The sequence below is a fragment of the Fistularia commersonii genome, chromosome 16 (assembly GCF_037954325.1).
Source record: "Fistularia commersonii isolate RoL2024-O1a breed Wild chromosome 16, RoL_Fcom_v1.0, whole genome shotgun sequence".
In the NCBI taxonomy this organism is placed as follows: Eukaryota; Metazoa; Chordata; class Actinopteri; order Syngnathiformes; family Fistulariidae; genus Fistularia; species Fistularia commersonii.
The window spans coordinates 5,041,306-5,063,556 of NC_141299.1; the positions used below are offsets into that span (position 1 = coordinate 5,041,306).

The window sequence follows — 22,251 nt, forward strand, 5'->3', positions numbered from 1 at the left end:
GCAACAGGATAGAAAAGAATAATGCATTTTATGCTAATCAACCCCTAACTGCCCCCCTGGCGCTGGTTGACGGCATGACTTCTGCCAATTCATAGTTCATCCATGATGGGTTAATTGCAGAGGACGAATTTCCCCACGGGATTAATAAAGGTTAAATTAGTCAATTATTATTATTATTATTACTTTGCTACAAATGGGGCTGTTTATTGCATGAGTGTCTGCATATCATAGATTCAAATCTCTTAAAAGTATCATGACACATGATATATTATTTTCTCCTATGTTCACAGAGGAAATTCAAGAAGGCATGAAATAACACCAAAGTACATTTTTGAGTCCGTCAAACAAACAATAACAAATGAAATGGTTTATTTCCACTCTCAACACTCCGTGTCTCGTTTATTGGGGGTCACAGTGATGTTAATATCTCACAAGATAATTCCAAAAATCATTCACTGGAGGCTGTTTGGGTGCATCACCTGAGTAGTTACAGGTTTCCTCTCGCTTATTTCCTGGGAGAAAAATGATGTTTGTTTTACTCCTGGGTTCAGTTTCGAGAAAGACAAGAAGATTGACAGTGCACCTGTGGGCTGATGATGAAGGACTGACTGTGAAAAAGGGGCTTCTCAGCTCTACAAACCACTTCAGTTCTCACTTGAGTGCCTCTCTTTGGGCAATAGACCCCCACCCAACCGTTTCAGATTGAAATTCCTCAACTAGGCAAGACCCTGCGCTCCCCTCCTCCCCCAGTGCTCGGCACACACCAAGGGGCATTCAAAACGCATTAACACCAAATCAATGGGAAACAGTGAAAAAAGCAAAAAAAGAAAGGGAAAAATCTCCTTAGCAACATAATCTAGGCGGCCTGACGAGAGGAGACGTGAAAAGAAAAGCAAAAGAGAGGGGTGCTGGTGCTGTTTAGGGAGGGAAGGAGAATTGAACACAAAGGCCGGGCACACAGACAGCAACAAAATTGAAAATTAACAGAGAAGAAACTGTTCCTTTTTCATGGGAGCATAATCAGCTACACTAGACCTGAGCTATGCCCCTCCCATTTGTCTGATTTTCCCTTGCTCGTGGACTGAGCCTTGGGAGCAATTCGCCCTCTGTTATAGGTAAAAACCCAGCAAATGATTACCATAACTTTCAAGTTAAAGAGACACCATCATAACTTTTAGTCATATAGAATCTACCCGACGATACAATTAATCATATTTACATTACTTGTATGTCGTCGAATTTTTTCTTCAACCCTTCAGTGTATGTATTTGCGGACCTTATCAGAATGTCTACAATCACTTGTTGGGGCTTTAAGTTGTCTAGCTTTTAGACAAACACTTTAGTCTGGCTTACTGATCTCATCCCCTGCGTCAGTGGGGGACAATACAAACATCTGTGAGTGCACTGCTAAGTATCTGTGGCAAAACAGGGACAGCAAAACTTTGAGGACTCAACAGAAACCCATAATAGAAAAACGTCTGCGATACAATGTGAGGAGCGAGTAAGGAGAGATAGCGCACGTAAACTACCAAGTTTATCCCTCAATTTGTTGTGTTTCGCTGTTTGTGCAAATTGGAGAGCAATTAGCACAGAGCGGGAACTGTGGCCACCAGCCACCCTGTAAATGACCTCTGACCTCCACTACATGATCAGCCCATTGAGAGGAGGGACTGCTTTAATTAGGAGGTCATTAAGAGCCAACCTCAACACACTGTGGGACCGCCGAAAGCCAGCACTCACACACCTGCAATCACATAATCTGTGCTCCATCTTATTGACAAAATAACGGACTCCGCTTAAAAGGGTTATTCTGTTCTCTTCTATATTCTGTGAAATTCTGTCGTTACTCCTTCATTTCAAATAACTATGACTGTTTTACAAACATTTCTTGTCAAAGTACAAAAGGAGAAAATTCGCAAAGTTCCTTTGCGGCTGATTTGAGTTGGTCGTGCTGCTTTGAATGAATGTTCAGGAAGTAAAAATAAAGAATATGAAAGGTGGAGGAACAACAGAAAAGAGAACGGGGTATAAAGAGGTGAAACAACAAAGTGTGATTGAGGATAAAAATGAGAAAATAGATGACAAGGGAAAGAGTGATTCCAGACCGCTTTTATTCAAGCCTCTGATTTCACAGTTCCACAAAGAGCTTTGGGGACGTTTCATCCTTTTCACATTTCTTCTGCATTTATTCAATGTTATTCTGCAGTGCGGTGTCTCCTATATGGGAGAGGGAGCACTGCCTGGAGAGGAGTCAACTCCATTCACAGCTTTATAAATCACCTCAGCATGCGCAGACCGTGGCCAATCGGCCAATTACGCCCCCCGACACACCGGGGCTGATAAAGAAGGCCCGGGACAATGGGATCACAGGCCAGATAAACGACCCTTTAATGAAGTCGCCCACTAAACAGGCCAAAACCGCGCGCCCCACTTACGTATTCCATCATGCCGTTGCCCTCACATTTCCTCTTGCTCAGCCGCCATGGCAGGCACAGCTGGGAAGAAGGAGACAGAGAGAAAGAGAGGCAGAGTAAGTGAAAAAAAGAGAGAAAAATGACTCTGTGCTCTGACACTGCTAAGCCCCCCACCCAAGGCCTCTTTCAGACTTTTGGCTGAACAAAAGCATCTGTTGCCATACTGTGCCGCTCAAACCCCCCCTTAACACACATATTCTCAAGAAGGGTAAGGAGCCTCATAGGAGTGAGAAAAGGCAGCAATGGGCCGTATGCAACTGAGGCTGCTCACCTTGTGGTGCAACCCATTATGCGCCCCATTCCAGGAGCTTCTCCATCCATCTTGGTGTCTCAGGGACAAACAGGCAGAAAAAGAGAGAGAGAGAGTGAGAGAGAGAAAGAACCTTGTAATGACAGGGTGAGGAACTGAGAGAGGGGTACAAGACCGCAGCTGCAGAATGAATAGGCGAGGGTATGAAGGGATGAGGTGGGACTGAGAGAGAGAGAAGGGGGCAGCTGCAGGGTGGTCCCACTCCTCCATCTCTCCATCTCTTCCAGTGTTGTTTGGCGTCTTTTCAGATCCAACATACAAACAACTTTAATCTTCATGCTTCTCGGTCCGAACGTAGGCTGATACAACACCGAGGAAAATATGCGAGGTGAGAGAGACAAGAACGTGCACAAAATAAGGGTGCAGAGGAGGGTTATTTACCTGTAGTGCAAGCATTATGTGGACAGGGTTTACAGCCACGTGAGATTTACCAATATTTTGCTTTTGAGAGAGATTAAAAGCAGTAAAAACCTCCAATGACTTTTATAATATCAAAACCAAAGATTTTAAAGGACAGACCAGTCCATCAAATGTTGTTGTTGTTGTTGTTTATATATAATATGTTGTTGTTAGTATATATAAAAATAAGGTTGAGAGGATTAATAGTATATAAAATACATGGCCACATCTAATCTTCTGACACAGATGTACAAGAGCTGAATATTATCATTATTATTATTACTACTACTACTAATAATAATAATAATAATAATATCATATCTAAAAAAGGTATAATCACCTGCTACACAGTCAATTAAATCTTCTCATTATTAGTTGATTTTACTGCTATGAAAAAAAAGCACTATGACCCCCCCTTACCAAAAGCCATTAGGTGCAACATCATTTACTCCTTCCAGTGAATATAAGCCCCTGGATTATAAATCACTTTTAGAGGTTACAAACTAAAATGAAGCAGCCTTTTTCATCTGTAAAAATGACCAAATACCAAAGACTTATGCGGTTGTTTTCCCAATAAGATATCAAATAAGTTGCTTCCAGGAACAGATCGATATATCTTTAAGATGAAAACTAGAGGCAGCATTTTTGAGTTCATTGAATACCGGGCATGCAGATACAGATTTATATATCTATCTATCTATATATTTATAGATAGATAGATATACCTATATCTATCTATCTATAGATAGATAGATAGATAGATAGATAGATAGATAGATAGATAGATAGATAGATAGATGTGTGTGTGTGTGTGTGTGTGTGTATGTGTGTGTGTATAGATATATATTGCAGATTAAAGAGATCAACTATCTTTTTTTTTCACTAACTCTTACCATTTTTACTGTCTGCTTTGCTGTGCTATTTCACTGGAAATACTATCCAACATAACCCAATGATTTAACATGGGAGAAATTCAAGCAGTCTTTACTAATACCTTCCCGAAAACCTGCAACCACAATATAATGACTTTGAGCACAAATGAGTTTTTACTCTGGTTGCTGAAAGTTGCAAGGTTTCATGGATTCCTGTGATCTTGATTATGTTACTTAGTCCTGCACGTGCCAAATCGCAGAGCCAAGATTGCTGTTGTACATTAAATTGATCTGACAAGCACAGACACATGGATAGGATAATTGTGACTGCAGTTTATTGAAGGATTTACACAGATGAGAAGGAATTCCATGGACTGGCGGAACAGTCGGGGCACAATGGAAATGTTCTCTGGTGGAAGTTCGAAGAGTGGAATCAGACGAGTGCTGATGTTCAGGCTCAAGTGAAAGATGTTGGGAATGAGACACACGAAAAAAAACATTTTATTTCTCAAGTGCGCTCGCGTGTCTTCAGGTCAGAAACAAAGATGTTGGATATCAAGAAAACCTGTGGTGTTTAGAAGAGAAAAATGTTAGAGAAGGCTGTCGTGTGTCTGTCAGGGTGAGTGAAGTTGAGAAGAACGAAGAGCAGAAGGCAAAAAGCAAACATTGATGTAAATTCTTTTTACAAAGTTCCAAGTGGGAACAGGCAGGCAGCACGAAAAAAAACTCTAGCTGAACGGAAACACTCCTAAAACAATTGAGTATCTAACTAGGGCTGAAAGAGCATCAACAAATTACACACCACAAGAGAGGTGTTTAACATGGGGGCATGAAGGGCGGCGATTGGATAGAAAAGCCAAAAAGAGGCAGGATGATGAGGACTTGTGCCTAATCCTTTAAGACCGTGAAGTAATTGGAGATTAAAAAAACAAATAAAGCAAAATCATGAAAACACTGGAACACGTAAAGCATTATTGACCAAATGAAACAAGACACACAGCAGAAACTCAACAATACAAAAGAGGAACAGACTACGAAACGGAGAACACACAATTTGGAGTTCAAAAAAAGCCTCCTCAGTTCCCTGACATTTTCCAGGTGGACGTACGCAGGAAGAGTCAAGGAAATGGAGAAGATGAGCAATGAATCATAAAATTATTGTTTATCTAGCACACGCACCGCACACACACAGGCACCCATTCGCATTAATTTGCATTTACATCTCTTTTGTTATTGTATATATTACATTTCTGAAAATTAATGTCGTCATTTCATGAAGAAAGTTTTGCAGTATTTTCCAGTTCTTATTCAACCTTGGGATTTCCCTGTGGAGGGGGGTGGCGGTGGGGTCATTTTTCCAGTTATTCATGGACACACAAGACAGAGAAGAAAAAAAACAGACATATGAAGGAAGCAGAAACAGAACAGAGGGAAATGACTCCAGTCTACATTGAATATATAAAAACTGACATGTTTTAGTTTATGACTCCTTTGGACAGCAAGAAATGCAGTAAACTGTTCTACCAAGAACCATCATTCTTAAGCATATCTTTTAATATATCATAACTGAACTGGATGACATAATTCAATCACTAAACTCAATATAATAATTTTCATTGTCTGCATACTGTACCGTGCAAGTAATGATATTTCTGGTTCTTTGACAATCAACCGCTGCCCCATTACCAAGGTAACGTGTATCAAAAAATACAGAGGAAAGAGACGGGTCCTTCAGACAGACTTTGAGAGAGGGAGCGAGTTTCTGTTTTGTGAGCGATTTCACAAATATTTGACAATAGCACGGGTGAAAGCAACATTTGGAAGAGCCACAAACAAACTTTACCTTGCACATCCTTTCCCTGGGGGACAGTGCTTGTTATGCATTAAATAAAATCATAACTACGCCCTTCACAAATGCAGCAGTATCGCATTTGTTTGTTTTTTTTTGTAAAGCATTCCTTTGAAGAAATATCATACATTTGAATAATAAACAGGGTCTTCTATCCATTTGAAAAGACAATGTAAGCGTTCAAAAGTTTCCCTTGCTGCTCTGTTCACAGACATCCACCTCATCCAGGTTTCAATGATTCTTTCCTATTCCAGGCACATTTTCATATATTAGTACATCCCTCACTGCTATTCTAAGCGGGCCATATATGGGAGAATCCATGAAATAAGGTTATGTTAGCCCATTTAAAAATACTTTAAAAATGCTTTGTTAAATATGTCGATAAGGAGCAGGATTATTCAAGTAATACCAAAGATGCCTGTAATTAATGAGATGTTATTTTGTGATGATAACCCAGATGCTTGAGGACAGGCCTAGACTTGGATTCCATCTAGCTAAATCTTTTTGGCAAATTCGTAAATACCTTTGCACAATTCCACAATCAAAAAGATAAAGCCCTCATCATTTTTTATTTTTTGTGGAGTTAGATTTTTTTGTAATCTGACAGATTATCATTTATGATAATGCTAATGTCAACACCTTCTAGAGCATAGGTGCCAAACTCTGGCCCGCGGGCCAAATTTGGGCCGCACTGTAATTATATTTGGCATGCAAAGCCATACCAAATGACTATCAGAGTTGGCCCGCCGGTACAGTCTACAGTGCATGCATCACTAATTCTAAAAATCCCACAATTTTCTGCTGGTGTTTTGGCACGTAAATCACAACAGGACCCATAAACACCCTCTCCTCTTTGTACAGTAGTCATAGCGACCTTATGCTAATACTGGCAACCTGCTACTTAGGCATCCAGAAAACAGGATTTTGCATTTGTGCAGTATTAAGTTTTGCAGTCATGGCCAAAAGTTTTGAGAATGACACAACCATAGAAACATCTAGCAAACACCTAAAAACCCTAAAGGAACAGACTTTGTGAAAGTGTCATTCTCAAAACTTTTGGCCATGACTGCATATTGTATAGTATTAAGCTATGCTTCTTCCATATTTTAGTTTTTAAGCAAAACTTGTCTGGGTCCATATGAAAAGGTTCATTGTTATATCTGGAGGGAGATTTTTTTCAATAAATATCAATGTCGGCCTGCCGATTTGTCCCAGTTTTGAATTTTGGCCCTCTGTGTATTTAAGTTTGACACCCCAGCTCTAGAGGATATTTGCCTGTCAAGCCACATGTACATAAATACATGTACATATATACATACATGCAAACAAATATGTATATACATATGTGTGTATGTGTGTGTACATATATGTATATATATATGTGTGTGTGTGTATATATATATATATATATATAAATAAATATATATGTGTGTATACACACATACACACACATATATATATATGTGTGTGTGTGTGTGTGTATGTGTGTGTACATATGTATATTTATATTTGTTTATAATAAATGTAAAAAGTACTTCAAATGTTCAAGTCATTGAATAAAAAAAAGTAAAATAAATAAAATAAGAGTCAACAAAATAGAAGGCTTTTGGCAGATCAGTGGAAGAATAAACTGATGAGTACCGCAGCTGCAGGTGCAGAGAGAGTCACCAAGTTCAAATCCCTCCTCCCGCTCCTCTCCACAACCCCCAGCATCGGGGGGGGCAGTGTCCAATCGACACTCTCTTAATCGGAAACCATTTGCCGAGCCTGCCGCGTTTCCCTTCCTTTCGCTAAACATCTCAACCCGGGCCACTTTTCTGTACTTTGTGTATGTAACCTTGTTCTTGAATATAATGTAGCAGGGCTTTAACACTGTTTAGCTAAAATCCCTTTCTAAGAAGATTCCTCAGTTTAAGATCCCATCCTTGATCGTCATAATTTATATGTAGATCAGGTTTCGGCCGACGGATGATCCTGCAGGATCGTCCTTGAAGGGATATTTTCTCTTCATCCACACAAACATCTCGCACTTGCACTTAAAACAAATTTACTCTCTCGAGCATTGTCATGCCCCAGAATGAGACTTTTAAGAGTGTGTTTAGCATTCAGTTTTGGTCATTCATTCCCTCTGTCTCGGCCATGAAATCTTTGTTTGGCCGGCCCCCTTCAAACCTTCGAGTGTCAGGAGGGGCGGGGGGATCGATTTGATTCTAATCGGACCATGAAAAGAACATGATCTAACTACTTTCAGACCAGAGTATATTTAGGCCCACTCCTCTTTACACTCTCCATCTCTACATCTCCCCCCTCCAACCCCCACTTCAGAGTAGGCACAATGAGGCTGGCCAATTTAAAAAGCTTTGAATGTCTCGTCAATGACTTTGTGAATACAGGGGAGAGAGATTTGGAGAGGGAAAAAGGAGAATGGGAGAGAGGGAGTGAGGAACATAGGAAAAAAAAAAAAGGGGAAATCGAGAGAAAGAAGGCCAGGGAGCAGACATAAAAATTCCAAGAGTTGTTTAAGCGTGGGTGGGTTCATTTGCATGACAGCACCATGTGAATAAGACTGACCTCTTGGACCGCCCCAGTGCTAGGCCGAGCTGCAGCCTAACGTGCAGGCTTTGACCCAGCTCATTGACTCTGAATGGATACTCTGTCAAAAGGAGGGACCTTGCAGCTCTTAGCCGGACAGGCATCTGCAGACCTCCTGTATGACATCCAGCTACCTCCATTTCCATCCCCACGACTATCACACTGAGATGTGCACACACATGTGACGTGCGCACACATGCACACACACACACACACACACTCAAGCACACACACATTTCCTCAAACCATTGAGTGACTATCAAACATTCGCTTATCACCAACTCCCAATTGGGCCCCCAATTGCCCCTCGGGGACAAATAAAGCTTTTTTCTGATTCTGATTCTGAAACTCCCCGGCCAGCAAGAAGAATCACATATATTGAAAAGAATGACAAAGATCCAAAAGCTAATAAAATGTATTTTACAAAGCTCTTTAATTTTTCTGATTCCTTACTCACACGCACACACACATGCACACACAAACATGCACGCGCGTGCACATCCACACGACAGGTGCAGCAAAGCTCTTGCACGTGCAGACCCATCAACACGCTTCAATTGATGGCTCTATGATTTAATGCAACAGGCAGGTGAGAGGACATAGAGTGGACCAGGGGGGCGGCAGGGTGATGTAGTCTGCATACAAATCTGAGTGACTGCCCCTAAAACCCCCCTGAACCCCATACAAAGTTGTGACTCTGTGCAAACACAAAGCTCAGACAGCTCACAAACACTCTCTCCATTTATCTGGCCAGTACAAAGCTGGGATGATGCAGACAGGAGCTGTTGGCCCTGACCTCAGCTGCTAGCATAGCTACCTTCAAAAGGAAGCCCATGACACTGTTATTAATAACAATATATTCATTTATATGATGTAAAATGTTCAGTTTTACCGATTCTTAACGCCGGTTTGATATTTCAAACCGTCAAAGCAAAAGCGTATGACTATAACACATGGGTTACCAGATTAGAGCAGGGGTTCTCAACATTGGTGACGGACTCCCTGGCAGAGAAGGTCGTAAGATTAAAAAATCAACCCAAATGGAAAGGTTCCTTTGAAAGCATGTGATTAAGTGATGAAATATAATCATAGTAATTAAAACTAGAAATGTGGAATTGTCCAATATTTTCTATAGAAAACATTGAAATTAATTTAAATTAATATATTAATAGTAAAATACTATAAATGAAGATGAGCTGTAGAAAAAAAAAATTCATGTTTCATTTTGTAAAAAACAAATGCCAAATCTCTCCAAAGGCTTGTGCAGGTTTACTTTGTTTTTTTCAAAAATTATGAGGGAATGCTAACAGAATTTTTGATGGATCTTAAACAGAAAACTATCAAAACTACTAGGTGAGAACTTTTAACTTAGTCCAGAATCTGTTGCCAAAAATACTAATTGCCCAGAATCTCAACTGGAAGAGAAGCTTCAGATCTTCATTATCTGATATCTTGATAAAGCTCTTGTTTTTCCTCTATTTCCTCTTTTTCTGTTTGATATGGAAGGACACATCTGCTGCTATATCACATAGGTTTATGTCGCCCAGACGGTTTCACAATCCCTAAGAATGTGGGAATGCTGTTCGGAAACAAATAAACATGAATAAATAAGTGAATACAATTCCAGTAAGTTCATTTCTAGACCTTGTGGGCTCTTAAGAAAGGCCCCGGATTCAACAAATTATTGCTTAAAAAAAGAATTGTGTTAATTGTAACAAGGCCAGGTCTGAGTCAGAGAAGCTGCTCTTTAAGCGGATATAAGGTTATAATTCTGAGCTGATAAGAAAGAACCATCTTAAAATTAATTTTTAGCCTCTGCAGCTGAATGAAAACAAACTTGTGAGCAATACATCCCATTACTGTCATGAGATCCTCCCACATTTCAAGCACTAGATCTTCACTGGATTTATTGTGTCTGATAGAGTTACTAGTGAAAATAAGTAAAAATGAAATTATTACACCCTCAACGATTTAGAAGTTTTCTTGGGTTTCACTTACAAGCATTTTTTGATGAAATCTCATTTTAAAATGCCATCAATATATTCAAATGATTGTGTGCTTGTTTTCTTCTATGTTATATGTTTCATTATTCATCAGATCACAAACACATCCATTAACAATATGTAAATAGAGTGACTGCTAGTATATATTAGATTTTAAAGAAGAATTACTTTTTTTGTTACAGTCAGTTATATATACAGCACAGCATGAACACTGCATTTAACCATCATGGATGAACCATTAGCAGAATGCAGCTAATGAGCGGCGCCAGGGTTCAACAACATTTCCACTGACTTGGAGAAGCGCAGGAATGGAAACAGAAATGTTCAGCTCCAAGGACAACCGCTCTAACCCTCTGAGCCACGTTACACCTCAAGCAAAGTGGTATGTTGGCACATGTCGGCTTGTACATACACTTCATTGCAAGAAGGTCTCTGGTTTGATCCTGACAGAGGGTCTTTCTGCCTGGAATTCCATTTTCCTCTCATATATCAGTGGGTTCCATCCAGATTCTCCAGTTTCCTCCTAACCCGATCCAAAAACATGCAAAAATAAATAGCTAAAATGCTCAGACTTGTGAATTAGCAAGTGAAGGATTTTATGTCTTTTAATGACACGTGAATGGTTGCTTGACTTGGCCACTGACAGCTGGGATAGACTCAAGCCCCCCCACAGCCCCGACTGCAGGGATAGGCACTCTGAATAATGAGTGTATGAATGTCTTAGAGTTAAATGATCTAAGGTTTGATATAAAAAAAAAAGTGAAAATATCATAGGTTTAAGAAAACATTTGCAGCTCTGGGCTCTGGGCTGCTACCTTTGTGTACGATGAGTAACAGTGGTTGGATGAAGCTGCTTGCAAAATACCGGTCAGTTCAGGTGATGCCCAAAAGTACTGACTACACAATTAGCTTGTTATATATTAATATCAGCTGAACAATTCACAAGTTTCTCTTGTGAGAGACTTTTGTTCATGCATAACACATGTCAATGCAACAAAAGCAATAACCAAAACAATGGCAAAGGCATAAAGCAATAGCAAGGTTGATACTGTATGAAGGGGTGGTGCAACTTCAAGTCAAGTTCATGGTTTGATGGCTGACAGGGACAATTCTGAGTGGAGTTCACATTTTCTTGCACTGCCTGCATTGGTTTTCCTTCTGGGTTCATCCTTTTTTTCCCACAGTTCCTAATATAAAGCAAGAAAGAAGGGATGTCACAATATTTGACCCCAAATATTTGACCCCACGGACAACCTATCCAATCCATCCCTCTCATCCAGTATCACCAAGAACCGGCTTCAGCCCTTCTGACACTGAAAGCAGAATTAGGGTTTTTTTCTTGACCGAATGAATGGAATTTATATCATTTTTGAAATCCATGTATTGAGACACTATCTGCTGCCACAACCAAGTGACCCATTGGTCTTGTTCTTTCTTTTAAATGATTTAATGGCCTTGTTTTTCCACAAGCTTTGCTTTTGGCTTTGTGTTGCAACACTAATAAATGTCGCAAAGGAAGATTTCCTCTTCACCCTCTTTTTTAGTTTGTAACTGTGTTTTAATACTTGATTAATTGGCATGTAAAGTTTAAAATCACAGGATGTAGTGACAAGTAAAATTAGACGGACACCGCCATGGAGAGGATGTTGCAAAGTAAAGCGCATGCGACGGTAACGTGTAATACAATATCTTACAGAGAAAGAGATAATGTACAGTATTATATCACATTCGGAACTGTGACAAGTCATTTGAAATCCCTGACTCCTCAGGTTGCATCTGAGAAACAGTTCAGAATATGATTGTGAAATAACTTTCCCCAAACTATGCTTAATCATGGCACAAAGTGACTGATCAGACAGAGGTGTACAAATTCACATGAAAAAATAAATACATTTGAAAGAAAATCAGTACTCGTGTCTTGGGATAAAAGCTAATAATCCCAGCACTACATTTTCTGTGATACTATTTCCTACATGGATTAGCCTGAGAAACACGACCTCCGATGACGAGAAACACGCCCACAATGATCCATTGACGTGTGCTGGAATAGAGGAATAAAGTTGGAAGAAATACTAGCATGCTGACAGCTGAACTGACGTTATGGCCATAAAGAAGGCAAGAATCTGAAAAATGCATTCTTCATTGCCATAATGAGTGGTGTGAGGCAGCATCTATGAAAGTGGCTGGACCCTGACAGTCTGACAGTCTCCACCTTCATGTAAACTTTATAACCCCCGATGTATGCGATCCGGCAAATACTGCACGAGCAGAAATACCTACATGTTGCTAAGTAGACACGCCGGATGCACTGTTTGTACGTCACTATTGAACGCATGGCCAAACCAGGATGAGGTTAAAGCAATAAGCAGCCTGTGAGACACTAACAGGCAGCCATGAAAATCAGTGTAATGGCAGATTCTATTTAACATGACATTTTTCCAAATCAATATTTAAAATGTGAAGAGAGACATAAAGACACGCAAATAACCCACGACTTAAAATTAAAACAATTTAGGATTTCCAGGATACGCACCCAACTGCGCTTCTTGGTTTTCTTTCTTTTATGACAAGCATCAGAATTTTTAAATCCACTGGTAACAGGATTTGTTTTATACGCCTCTGAATAATATATGTGGAAGTTGATAACGGAGCCGCGGGTCACACAAGGAAATATGACTGACAGGTAGAGGGTGCGGATGAAAGGTTTCAGTTTGTTTGCTTCTTCTCGGCCTGATAAACAGCAGACAGGGCAAGTGCGGCCAATGTCTATTGATGGTCCTGCTTGCAACAAAAGATGCGGCCTGGACACACATTCCAGTCTGCTTCCGCTTCAGCTCACAAGCTCAATCCCAGGGATTTCCCTTTTCAAAGGGGGGGAAAGGGCTACAATATCACCTCCTTTAGATTGAGGGAGAGAGACCGGTTGGGGCGAGCTGGGTGGAGGGACTTCTGTCATTCACTCTTTGAAACATCTCTGATTTAAGTTTCACAGGAAGTCAGGATCTCTCTCTGTTGTGAGCAGAGGCAGGGTGAGAAGGATTCAGGTTTGGTTGGTTCACGGTGAGGCTGAGGGCTTCCAAGAAAAAAAAAAAAAAAAAAAAAAAATCACCACTGGATTAATTTGTGAGACTGGAAAATATATAAATAAATAACGCGAGTAAGAAATTCCTTTGAGGTTAGACATTTTCTGCATTCTGTGAGGACTATTTAGAAAAAGTCTACGGGCATCGCTTTGAACCAAGACAATTTTAATACCAGGGCAATCATTAACGAACGGCAAAATAACTTATTTGCCGTATTACAACTCCTTATTGCGCTACTAAGTGACCCGAGGAGTGGGTTCTTATTACAATAAGGATGGAAATTCAGGACTATTTGACAACTCAAGCAAAGAAAGATTGAAATAAGGGCTGTTTTGTGTTGTGCGGCTTGTTTTGTCTCCGTAATTGCATTTGCTTAGTCTCTCGGAAACAACAGAGGAGGCACAGAGGACACTGCTCTGACAATAAGCTGCAATAAAGACATTTCTCTGGGAACTTAACCGTGATCTGCTTCACTATCGCTTGGTGTTTATCTCGTTTTCGAGGACTCATCAATTGTGCGCATTATCAAACACAGACGCATACTCATACTGAGCATGTGTGTGTGCGTGTGTGTGTGTGGGTTGAGTGTGGACATCCAGACACTCACTGGCGCAGGGGCACACTTCAGTCTGGAGTGTCTGGTCTGAGCAGCTCTGTGAGACTGAAAACCGTCTCCCTAATTAGAGGGAGCCTGGTGCAGGACATCTCTATAGGCCATCAACGGGGCCCTCGCTGGCTTTGTTAAGCAGCCTCTTCTTCCACTGAGCCTGTCACTTTACTTTTCTATAGGACCAAGGGCTGCTCTCAAATAATGTTCCTTATCCCAAATACAATTTGCACCCATTTTCAAAAGACACATCACAGATATTTCGTGAGTGGGATGTCATTTATAGAGGGGAGAGTGTCTTTTCCTCCTTCCGTTTAAAGGTAGGGTTGTCGGTCGGGCCTCGAATGAGCTGGAAAACTTCTGGCGGGATGGCTATTCTTGTTTTGTCTGGTTCCACCGGGGCGGCGTTTGCAGATGCAATTAATTCCAACTCATTTTTGCATATAAACCTAATTATTCAAAGAGAAGTATATTAGATTTCACATTCATGCCGACCATGAAACCTGAACTCCTGCAGGACATCATTCACCACAAACCTCTTTCTTCCTGCTCTCCTATTCTCTGGAAGCCATGAGATGGAGACCGGCCACTGCAGCTGCTATTCACATGAACGAGATAATTGTTAATGAAAAGTCATTGCGTGGCATCATTGTCCATTTCCCCCCATCGGCATTGAGATCTATATGGCGGACCAGAGGGTTTCCTTTCACTTTGGGTATTCAGGATCTGTTGCCTGGTAACTAATAAAGGGGCAAATCATCCACTGTATTGACCAAGATGGGCTGCAAACTGGCCCTGCACAACAATGCGTGGTTTGTAAAAAGGCGTTGATACAAGTTAATGATCCTTGTTCAACAAAACATTAATGGACTTCTTCACGGTATAATATGGCATGGGATGCGATGTGAATGAGTGGGGGGGACTGAAGCACTGTGGCTTAACAAGTTTGTGTGTTTTTACTACTGGGAGGGGCTGGAAACACATATACTTTGATAACTTTCTTTTTTCTCTCTGCATGCATCATGCAGGCGAACTGACATACACTTAGAGAGAATGGGAGGAAAGTTTTGAAAGTTTTTTTTTTTTTTACTTTTTCCTTGTTGTATGTTTATAAACTTTACAGCGTATGCTCTGAGTCATATTTTCTTTAATTCCACCCTTTCAACTGATTTTTTTTTCATTCAACTGAATGGAGGGGTGATTAATTGTCCATCACCGCAACTTGAAAAGTGTGTGTGTGTGTGTGTGTGTGTGTGTGTGTGTGTGTGTGTGTGTGTGTGTGTGTGTGTGTGTGTGAGTGTGTGTGTGTGTGTGTGTGTGTGTGTGGACGGGGGGTGCTACCACTGCTGCACTAAAGAAAGAGTGAAACAAATAAAGAGGTGTATCTCGCAGATATAGATTCTGACATTTTCTATTTTGTTTTGTTTTTTTTCAATCGGACGTTTGAATCCCGGAGCGATGCAGCGGAGGCCCCGTCTTCTGCACCGGATTCTTAAACGAAGCGGACAAAAAGCTGCAGTCTTGTCACCCCGAGCAGAATAAAGGGAATCATAGGATTTTTTTTTCCCTTAAATGGACTAATTTTCTCCTTGAATTATGAAAGTAATGTCTAGGTAACAGCCTGTGCTCAGTACCCGGCGGCTTAATGCTTCCTAAATCCTTCCACGTGGCTCCACTAGTCCTGGCAATTAGAGCTCATTATAGCCTCATAAAGGATATCATTTGTGGGATTACTTAATAGACAATGAAATTTTATCGTGCAGAATTATGGAAAAATAATATTAGACCTCGCATGGTGTGACGAGGGCGTGCGCCACGCATCATTCCGCCTGGTTTGCCGTGTCTCTCTCCCTCTTTCTTTCTCTCTCTCTCTCTCTCTCTCTCTCTCTTTCTTTCTTTCTTTCTCTCTCTCTCTCTCTCTCTCTCTCTCTCTCTCTCTCTCCCCCTTTCTTCCCTCCCTCCCCAAGGGACGGTTGTCTTTATACCACAACAGCGACCGTGCGTCTTCCACGCCAAACACCGGGGTTCGGTTTATTAGAGCAATTACTGTCTGTGTGTGACAGACGCGCTTGTTGTGTGTTTGCGTGTATGCATGTGTGTGCGTGTGTGTGTGTGTGTGTGCATGTGTGCGTATGTGTATATGTGTGTTTTCCTATTGGCTTTTTGTCAATTATGACGGTTGGATTTTAAAGACTCTCTAATGCGTTCAAGCGAGCGAATAAAAAACGCGCGCTCGGACTATTAAGCAAACAAATAAACAAACACACAAATAAAAATAAATAAATAAAAGCTTCGATTGCTTCAATTGTAGACACATATAAACCAAAATGACTGTTTAAAGTAAAATGAAACAAGGAAAAATAACCCGCCTCCCTCGCCTCACTCTCTCTGTCTGAAGGTCCGAGGCGTTACTTGGCAGATGAAAGCAGAAGCTAAACCTGCCGGTGACCCGTCTGGAGCTTGAAACTCGCTAATTATTGTCACAAGATGAGGGATTAACGCATTTCTGGAATAACTGCCTGTTTACCCCCTCACAGAGCGACCTTTATAAACACTTTCTAATTGAATCCTAATCGCCATCGAATAACCAGTGGGCCAGACTCGCCATCAGGTCATAATTCTTTAATTGCCCGAATTGAAACCTCCACCAACCGGATTCAAAGTGCGCTTAAGTTGGAAAAGCAACATTTCTTCAAGCCCTTGAGAATAAAAACAAAGAAGAAGAAATCTAAATCATGTAAAAGGAAGAAAGGAGACTGTATGTATGAGCTCGTAGAATTGAAATGCAATTGTAATTTTTGGAATTAATATTGATCGAATTGAATAGAATAGAATAATCAATCGGACAGTGATCACAACTGCACGTAGCTTATAGCCTTTGGACTTTAGTCACTTCACCCCAACCTGCACAACTACATTTTTATGGTTTTGTTTCATATTTTCTCCTCGATTTTATTTGGCCCAGTTACACCAATGCAATACAGGTGACATTAGAAATGAACCCGAGGGTCTGAAGCAGACTCCGCGGGGTTCCTCACACCTAAATACAAGAGCTTGTGTTATTAATTGCTATGGAGAGAATTTTATTTTCAAATTCTGTGAAGAAAAGGGTAACGTCTACAAGTTGTGATTGGAGGTCCACGGACACGTCACGTGGTTCGGGTTGCCGACTGTATAAACCCCCGAGGCCGGGCGCACACGTGGGTGACGCTGCAGGGCCAACCCTCTTCTAGTCCCTTTTGTTGAACCATCAAACATAAGCACCTTTGGAGATCCCGAGGGGTTCAGATGAGAAACGGCGATCATCTCACGCAAGGAGCGATCACCCATCAGCGCCACAGCCATGTCGAGGTCTTTTTATGTCGATTCTTTGATAATCAAGGACACGGTGCGACCGGGACCTGCTGAGCATCCGGGGCAGGACTTCCTCATCCCCATCAGCATGCACTCTCCGAGCGTCATGGCGGTCACGGCTCCGGTGTGCCCCTCCAGGAAGAACGGGACTTTTTGCGTTTGCCCGCTGTGCGTTACGTCTCACCTCCACTCGTCACGCGGCGGCATCCCCGTGCTGAAGGCGCAGTTTCCGGGAGCGGAGGCGCAGTATTGCCAGAGGGTCGCGCACCAGCAGTCTCCGGCACTCGCCCACCCGGGAAACACACCTGTTTGCACGCCCACCTTCAGCGTCACAGATCCCAGGAGGTACCACTGCCTCTCCATTGGTGAGTCACCTGACTCTTCCTCACCTGTCGCGCGTTTTTTGTTGTTTTCCTGCGGACGAATAGACGTCATTTGCGCCTTTTACGCAAGGCGATCCGCGCGCCATCGTCAGATTACACGACACTTCCTGTTGAAAGAATATAACCTGTTGATTTCTCTTTGCATTTTTTTTTTCCTTCCTCAACCAGGCGCCTCCGAGAGCAGCCACATACAGAACGGCAAGAGGATGCGCACGGCGTTCACGAGCACGCAACTCTTAGAACTGGAAAGGGAGTTTTCCACGAACATGTACCTCTCGAGACTCAGAAGAATCGAGATCGCCACGTATTTGAACCTGTCAGAAAAGCAAGTGAAGATCTGGTTTCAGAACCGCCGCGTCAAACACAAGAAGGAGGGCAAGGCGACCCAGAGGAGCGCGCACGGCGGGTGCAAGTGCGCAGGCGGCCACGGGGACTATTCCAGGTCAGAGGATGAGGAGTCTCTGTCTCCAGCTTCGGCTTCGGAGGAGAAAGAGGTCTCCCTCATCTGAGAGAGCAGCGATCCCGCACTCCTCATCCTGGCACTTCTTCCGCTCTCCCGTTTTTTGGGTTATTGGCATCACGCAACCTCTTTGCCAAATAGCTCCTGCGTGAAGTAGCATCGAAAAGAAAAAGAAAAAAAAAAGTTCACTTTATCAAAGGAAAAAATGTGAATATTTTGTTTTAACGTCGCTCGTTACGACTTCGAAACATTCCTTTTTTATTCCACAAATGGCATTTGTACATTGATCTCTGGGATTTCACCCGACAACTTTTAGTTAGATGTACCCACTAAATGTTTTCAGTGATTCATATAATTAATATCGAGGTTGTGTGCAAATTCGAGCCCTTAGAAATAAGCATGCGGCCTCAACTGTGTGGAGAAAAAAAATGTAAACTATGTACATGTGTATTTATTGTAATAAAGATTTTGGACTGCACTGTATTTCATGACCAAATAATGATTTGAAAATTTATTTAAAAATCGCAGAAAGGAGACATCTTAAGTTATTGATTAAAAAAAAAATAAACAACTGACATGTTTGCAACTATCGCGCTCATCAACTTCAAATAAATCGAGCCATTGAATTATAATGCCTTCATTATTTCATTGCTTCTTAAATACACAGAACACTGCGATGCGAACTGAATGTGGTAAAGTGCACTTTCCTACATAAGGGATTAGGGTACAGAAGCAAGTAACATATCGTGATGGTTTCAACATTTTAAATACAATTGGAAAAAAAACACATAGTGCAGACATAAAAAAATGGGATCCTCTGCACTCAACTCAGTAGAACAAGAAAATGAGTTTCATCCACGTGCAATTTAACATTTTGGCGTTTTAAAACCGCCTGTCGTCATTACGCTGTTATTCATGCGCATTCGCAGACGCGCTCGATCGACTGGCTTATTTACCGACGTTAAATCCCGAGTCAAAGTTTGCTTGATATATGCCATTTATTTCTAAAGGGTCGGAGCGGAACGTGAAACTGGGGTTGTAATTTTCTGACCACAAAAGGGTACCCGGTAACGCCCTTGAGTGGGGAGTGGCCAGTGGCCCATTAATGGTCCTTTTTTTTAAAAAAAAAAAAAAAAAGATCTGGGTTCTCCAAAGCGACTTTAATTGCGTCTTCGGTCCCACGTCGGTTGATTATGCTCCCATTGCTTGGAAGCACAGAACGAGGATATATAGAAGCGGCCAAAGGCTTTGACAGGTTAGATTGTCCTGCCTTGGGACCCGCATTTAGCCGGGGACCCCCGACGGCTGCGTCCTCAGAGAGCTTTGAGGGACAGCTACAGGGTTCCTCCGAGTGACAGAAAACGATTTAGTCACTGTTTCATTAGGCACTATTTGAACCTTTCAACTTACGGTGAATTAAAAAAAAGAGGTGGGGGCACGCTCGAATAGAGGGATTACGTGGGAGGGGCCACTGGAAATTAGCCGACGCCTAATTTAACTCGTTTCTGTCAGAGATTTGGGATACATTCCTAATTGAGAGGGGAAGCAGGTGAAGTTTTGGTCCCACGCAGACCCATTCACAGGGGGAATTAATGGCCCCCTTTCACAGCCCGCTGGCGATCGTATATTATTTGTGGGGAAAGACACCTAATGAATATATACTGAAGTTCCTATTAATCGAATTAGAGTTCCCCCTCGCAGGTGTGAAAGACCAATGTGGAATTTAAACAGCACGAAAATTGAGGGGGGGTGAGGGGGAGATGGGGATGGAGGGGGGGATTCTCGCAGAAAGGATGTAACCTCAGCCTGTCAGGCAGCACAATAAACCGATGCATACTTTGTGTTCATACATCTTGACCAGGTTAACTCTCTCCACCCCTCCGCATCCCAAACCCTCCCCCCTCTTCCCCCTCTCCCCTCCCCGGCGGGCTTCTGGTGACGCCGCACTTTGTGTACCGCAGAAACGGAAAGCGTGCGTAACGCGTTGGAACAGAAATAAAAACACGGTGAGACGAAACTGCTTCAAAACACTTCAGGCCGTCGCCACCATTGAGAACGCTGCAATTACGCATGACAAAAGATAATTAATAAGAGTGCTTTTCAGCCGGGCGCAGCTGCTGTTTCATGCGGAGAGATGGAGACTAAGGGAGGCTCGAGTGCTACTTTGTGTGTGTGTGTGTGTGTGTGTGTGTGTGTGTGTGTGTGTGTGTGTGTGTGTGTGTGTGTGTGTGTTGGGGGGGAGGCTGTCCTGGAGTCACTCATTTTATTTATGAATTACTAAACCAAAAAGAAAAAAAACTTAGATTATACGCCATCTTACATAACATGTGACCGGGCGCTGAACATTCTCAGGAGCGTTACTGTCTATTAAGAGTCTGAATTTATTTCGCATCCATTTCTGAGTCAAAGTTATTATTGAACCACATTCTTGGCCGGGGATCACCTAGAAGTATAATCTGTCATTTATTTGATCATTTTTTGCGGCCGTGTTTGGGTTTTGCTTTCAGTTAAAGCACTGACAGTCGTGGGCGTCCGTGGGAATTTGAGGAACATCCCTCTTTCCATAAACAAGACGTGTTAATCAATGGAAAGAGGAAGGTTGTTTGATTTATGCACGATTATCAATGCTCTCCTAGTTTTTTTAACCTTTTATAATTTGGTTTGTGAAACTTTTGAACTTGATCATGCACCATGCAGGCAGCCGCGCACGCCAAGTTTGACAGTGACGTGACATAGAATCCCCAAATCAACCCACTTGTTTTTTGTTCGCTTTAGAATAACGTTAACTTCCACTTTATCCTTTGAGTGCAAAGTTTTGCAGTCATGCATTTGTTTATCTAAAGCCGTGTCGTGCCAGCGCACCGGCGCAGTCCAGCGCTTTGGCTGGGAGGGGAGCGCAGCTCTGACCGGAGACATTTCAGGACACTGGACAGCTCCCGCAGGCCCCGCAGCCCGAAGGCCACCGGAGTCATCTTCACTTCCTGCTCTACGTGACCAGCGACACAACAGTCTTGGGGTGTGTTCGAGATGTGGTTTCTCGATTGTATTGGCTGAAACATTTCACTTTTAGGGTTAAAAAGTAGATGATTTGGCTGTGGGTGTGACTCAACTTGCGATGCGAGTAAGAAGAAGTGAAAAGAAGTGATGATATTATAATGGCTCCCGGGGCCTTTGTTTTGGAGCTCACTTCCTGTATTCTTCTGTAACAGGATACAGCGGGGAATTAGTATTTTAATTTAGCACCGGGGTCTCTCAAAGCCCCCTGGTGGACAGTTGGAGGAAGGGCCAAGTCATTTTGATAAGAGGATGAGTATCGTTTCTGGGCAGAAAAAGTTTAAATGAAATCGGTGAAACTTGTTGAACCCAAGATTTGATCATTTCTCCAAATAATAAATACTCATATTATGTATTCATAAAAAATGGTGTTATTCTAGGGGGCCAAAATTGGTTGGGCATCCCTTCTAAGGTGACACTTTGAGGGGAAAACAGCTGAAGTTGAGAGCCTTTGTCTCCAGAACAAGGACAGTGTTCTTGCTCTGCCACATGTGGAAGTAATCGCACCGGCCGTCTGGAGCCGGGGAGGGGGGCCTCAGAGGGGGTTTGGGGTCTAGGGGGTGGGGGTGCAGAGACGGCGCTCCGTCGCGCCCAGAGATAGGTGATTCATTCTGGAACCCCGTAGTTTTTCTCCAGCTTGCCAGAAGAGCCTGAGGGAGGAGAAGGGGGCCGGAGGGGGGGGTCCGGGGTAAAAAAAAAACACAATAGCCACGTTTCAGAAGCTGGTAAAACAGCTGGCGCATGTGTGCCTGTACCAGCGGCCCCCATCCGTTTAAGAAAAGGAAAACTACCCCTAACATAAGGGTGGGAG

At 42.2% G+C, this 22,251-nt stretch overlaps 1 protein-coding gene across 1 annotated transcript; it reads left to right on the plus strand.

Annotated features, from left to right (window-relative positions):
- Positions 1 to 17,446: 17,446 nt before the first annotated feature.
- gsx2 (GS homeobox 2) lies at positions 17,447 to 18,912 on the plus strand. Its single transcript, XM_086161965.1, has 2 exons — positions 17,447 to 17,908; positions 18,095 to 18,912. Exons 1-2 carry the CDS (start codon positions 17,533 to 17,535, stop codon positions 18,433 to 18,435), a joined length of 717 nt encoding a protein of 238 aa, XP_086018091.1. The 5' UTR covers positions 17,447 to 17,532; the 3' UTR covers positions 18,436 to 18,912.
- Positions 18,913 to 22,251: the final 3,339 nt, after the last annotated feature.